The sequence below is a fragment of the Plectropomus leopardus genome, unplaced genomic scaffold (genome assembly GCF_008729295.1).
Source record: "Plectropomus leopardus isolate mb unplaced genomic scaffold, YSFRI_Pleo_2.0 unplaced_scaffold524, whole genome shotgun sequence".
Lineage (NCBI taxonomy): Eukaryota > Metazoa > Chordata > Actinopteri > Perciformes > Serranidae > Plectropomus > Plectropomus leopardus.
The window spans coordinates 1-4,598 of NW_024657536.1; the positions used below are offsets into that span (position 1 = coordinate 1).

A 4,598-nucleotide genomic window follows, 5' to 3' on the forward strand; every position below is an offset into this window, starting at 1 on the left:
CGGTGAGGTTTATATGTAGATAACGGTGTGGTTTATATGTAGATAACGGTGAGGTTTATACACAGATAACAGTGTGGTTTATACGTAGATAACAGTGTGGTTTATATGTAGATAACGGTGTGGTTTATATGTAGATAACGGTGTGGTTTATATGTAGATAACGGTGTGGTTTATATGTAGATAACGGTGAGGTTTATAACAGATAACAGTGTGGTTTATATGTAGATAACGGTGTGGTTTATATGTAGATAACGGTGTGGTTTATATGTAGATGACGGTGTGGTTTATATGTAGATAACGGTGAGGTTTATATGTAGATAACGGTGTGGTTTATATGTAGATAACAGTGTGGTTTATATGTAGATGACAGTGTGGTTTATATGTAGATAGCGGTGTGGTTTATCTGTAGATAACGGTGTGGTTTATATGTAGATAACGGTGTGGTTTATCTGTAGATAACGGTGTGGTTTATATGTAGATAACGGTGTGGTTTATATGTAGATAACGGTGAGGTTTATATGTAGATAACGGTGTGGTTTATATGTAGATAACGGTGTGGTTTATATGTAGATAACAGTGTGGTTTATATGTAGATAACGGTGTGGTTTATATGTAGATAACGGTGAGGTTTATATGTAGATAACGGTGTGGTTTATATGTAGATAACAGTGTGGTTTATATGTAGATAACGGTGTGGTTTATATGTAGATGACGGTGAGGTTTATACGCAGATAACAGTGTGGTTAACACGTGTTCTCACCCAGACAGTCTCGTCCGTGGTAACCATGACAACACTTTGGCTGCCAGACGTGGACGGTGCAGATGCTGCGACAGCCAAAGTTTTTTTTGACAAACATGGTGGGAAGGTCACATTTCTGAACTTCCTGCAGACACAGCAGAGACCAATCAGACACACAAACTTTGGTTTTATTTTGTATGTGTGTGAACAGACGAGGACTCCAACCTTAAGTTTGGACCCTGAGGGACAACGTTCAGCTGAGTAGGCGCACATGCCACAGCTCATCTACCACAGAAGAAGAAGAAACCACAGAGATATGAAACCAATAAATTCTCCAGACCAGAGGCGTTTCTAGGATTTCAGGACACTTGGGGCTTAGTCTAAATGAAAAAAAATCCTTCCAAATCCGCAGATGCCCAGGTTTGTAACTTCTGGCTGTTATTTTCTTTAAAATTTCTTCAGTGATATGTTTTCTTTAAATATTTGGATTTGGATTGGATTATTGAAACCCTCAATAGGAGGCATCAGATTGAGAACGTTATCACGGCTGTAAACAAAGAGCTTGTGATGTGCGGACTCACCTGAAGGTCGAAGGTCGTCTGTGTGTCACAACGTCCTCCGAGGCTGGGCGGAGTCAGCAGACAGTCGATGCCGTAGGCGATCCCACCCTTGAAGATTAGGTGTCTCTGAATAATCCGACACTTCCCGTCGTTGACAAAGATTTCTCCCTGATCAGAGAAGAACCGACCTGATCAACAAACTGTTGACTCTTATTCAGTTTTTATGTGTTTCTGATGAACTCACGATGTCATCTGTCCCCCCGCAGGTGAACGAGAGCGGCGAACCCTGCAGAGTCCGCAGCGAGTCCTGATGGATCAAACCTTCAGCGTAAATCTGAGTGTGGAGACGTAAGAAAGAAAAAGAGGCTGTTTAGTTCTGGGTCCGGACACGGTGATGATTCTCTCTGACTGCACTCAACAGCAAAACTCTCACAAATTTAATTTTTAATTAACTTTAATTTCATGTTTTTCTCATGAATACAAAGAGTTCACAAACCGCAGACCTTATTTCACCCCCGAACCAAAACCCAAGAAGGAAAACACCCCAAATATGGTTTTCTACAGCCTTTCTTTGTACCATCTTGTCTTGTGATCAAAAATCAAGAATCTCATCATCAGTGAACCAAATCTTTATTGTTTTTTTTATTCACAATCACACGAAAACATCCTGAGCTGTTGATCAGACATCTTTCAAACAGCAGGTGAGGAGTTTCTCCTTTTTCCTCCTCAGAAATGTTTTCCATGTTCCTCATGGTCACATAAAATTTTCAACAATGACTGGAAGTCGTGTCGAATGCTGCTCACCAAACATAATCCCAGTCAGCCAGATGGTGGCACTATAATTAAGGCTCAAAAATGCAATTTTGAAAAGGCCACACCCCTCATGCTTCGAGCCAGGTCCCCGGTCTCCCCGGTCTCACCTTCTGGGACTGCAGGATGTGGTACTTCAGGTACTCCACCAGCTGACGGCGGTTGTCTGAGTGGAACAGGAAGTCCTTCTGCTCCTGCGGCAGAGACGCCATGACGCCGTCTGAGGGCAGGAAGACCGTCACAGGCTGGTACATCCCATCATTCACCAGGTCCATCACAGCCGTGTCCTGAGACACACAAACAACACCATCACTGTAACGGGGGCGGGACCAACCCCAGTCAGCGTGCCACATGCAGGTTCCTCCAGCAATCAAACAAAGTTTGATTTTCTCACCTCCAGCAGTTTGTAGAAAGTTTTATATCCTTGACGTTCAGCCACGTTGGTCAGGTTCAGCTGAGGCAGTAGGGGGAGTCAGACACAGTTATTGATCAGTGAACACACAGAAAATCAATCAGTCATTGATCCAAACATTGATCCATCAGACACCTCAAACAACATCCAAACCATTCAGACTGTTGGTCCGACTCATATACCTCATGCATTTGCTACTGCATAACTTATAACTTTTATTTCAGTTGTGATGTTTACAGCTTTTTATTTATTGCATTTTAAAAATATATATATATTTTTTTCTTATTATTATCTCTTTAAATTTATTGTCTTTTAGATCATCGTATAGTTTTCTTCCTTACTGCTCTGTGTGCTTTATAAATTGCCCCTCGAGGATGAATTAAAGAACACTGAGAGGACACCGGCAGCTCTGCAGACGAACACGGAGGCTCCAACGGATTTATTTCACACCGATCAATACATCCATCAATACATCCGCCCATGTATTGGTCAATACATCGACCGATCTATTGGTCGTGTCATGACGTGTTGCGTGGTGTGGTTTTGTGTGGTGTCATGTTGTGACGTGTCGAGTCGTGTCTTGACGTGTTGTGTTGCGTTCTTACAGGAGCAGCCGGCGGTCTTTCTTTGTCAATGTTGGGAGGAGTCAAGACCTTGTCGATCTCGTGGAAGATGCCATTGATGCTGATGCTGTCGCTGTACGTCACGTTGGCCTCGTTGACGAAGATTCTGCCCTGAAGATTTCAAAGTCAGTTTCAAGTCAAGTCAGTTTTATTTATAGAGCCCATTATCACAAAACATGGTTTGCCTCAGAGGGCTTTACAGTGTACGACATCCCTCTGCCCTTAGACCCTCACGTCACCCGAGGAAAAACTCCCCAAAAAGAACCCCTGTAACAGGGAAAACAAAGAGGAAGAAACCTCAGGAAGAGCGGTAGAGGATAGTGAGGGATCCCTCTTCAGGACGGACAGACGAGCAATAGATGTCGTAAATAGCAAATGAAATACAATCATGACAAAAAAGGAAAGAGAAAGAGAGAGAGGGTCTGTTTGTCTGTTTGTCAAACAGACAAACAAATAAAAAATATCATTTCTATCCCTTCTTCTAACTTCTTCACTTTCTACATTTAATCCAGATCAGTCACTCAACACAGTATCAGGTGTTTTCTGCAGAGATTATTTGACTGATTATAATTAGCCTTTTGAAACTGGCAAAGTGGCTTGATTTCTTTTTAAAACATGGGGAGAAGGCAATGAGCAACTTGACAAGAATTTACTTAATTTAAAAAAATGTCACAAGAAAATGACCTGAAAATTAGCACCAAAAAAGGTTAAAAATATATATATATAAACAAGAACCCCTTTAAAAACAAATTTAAATAATTGTATCTATCTCCTTTAAAAAAACAACTCATTTTCAGGTCATTTTCTTGTCACCTTTCCCTAATTTCTTGCAATGTATGGGGCATCTCCTGCTGCTTTCCTTTTTCCTACATTTTTAAAGAAATCAAATGATTTGTCTCATGTTTCAAAGGTTTTAATGCTTGTGAAAGGCGACTAAAGGCCCAGGTGAACCCAGACTGGGTTCTGCTCTCTGCTGTGTCACCTGGGTGGACCCGGTGGTCAGCACGAGTCCCGACAGAGTCGTCAGGTTTCGAGGTCGGCTCAGGTCGCCAGGCAGCAGAGTGTGACACATGACGATGTGGCTGCGCAGGATGGCGCCGTACCACTCCCGGTCTTTCTCCATCACCTGCAACCTCACCTTCAGACACAAACAAACAAACAAACAAACAAACAAACAAACAAACAAACAAACAACAGCAAACAAAGAGACAAACACAAACGTTTACAGAAAAAACAAACACAGACAAAGAAAAACACAAACAAATAAAATCAAACAAAGAAAAAAATTAAAGTTTCTGACAGCAGAGCAGTTAAACTCTGATGGTGTGAAAAACATTCACTTCATAATAACCTCTGAATGAACGAGTGAATGAGTGAACGAGTGAACGAGTGAATGAACGAATGAGTGAATGAATGAGTGAATGAACGAGTGAATGAATGAATGAGTGAATGAA

General features: G+C 41.6%; 1 protein-coding gene across 1 annotated transcript; it reads right to left on the reverse strand.

The window, feature by feature from the left end:
* Positions 1-760: 760 nt before the first annotated feature.
* LOC121939604 (stabilin-2) lies at positions 761-4,282 on the reverse strand (the record flags this gene model as incomplete). Its single annotated transcript, XM_042482607.1, has 8 exons — positions 761-884; positions 965-1,024; positions 1,321-1,467; positions 1,544-1,633; positions 2,220-2,396; positions 2,504-2,563; positions 3,127-3,255; positions 4,127-4,282. Coding segments are annotated over 8 exons (943 nt in total), but the record flags the coding sequence as incomplete, so codon positions are not given.
* Positions 4,283-4,598: the final 316 nt, after the last annotated feature.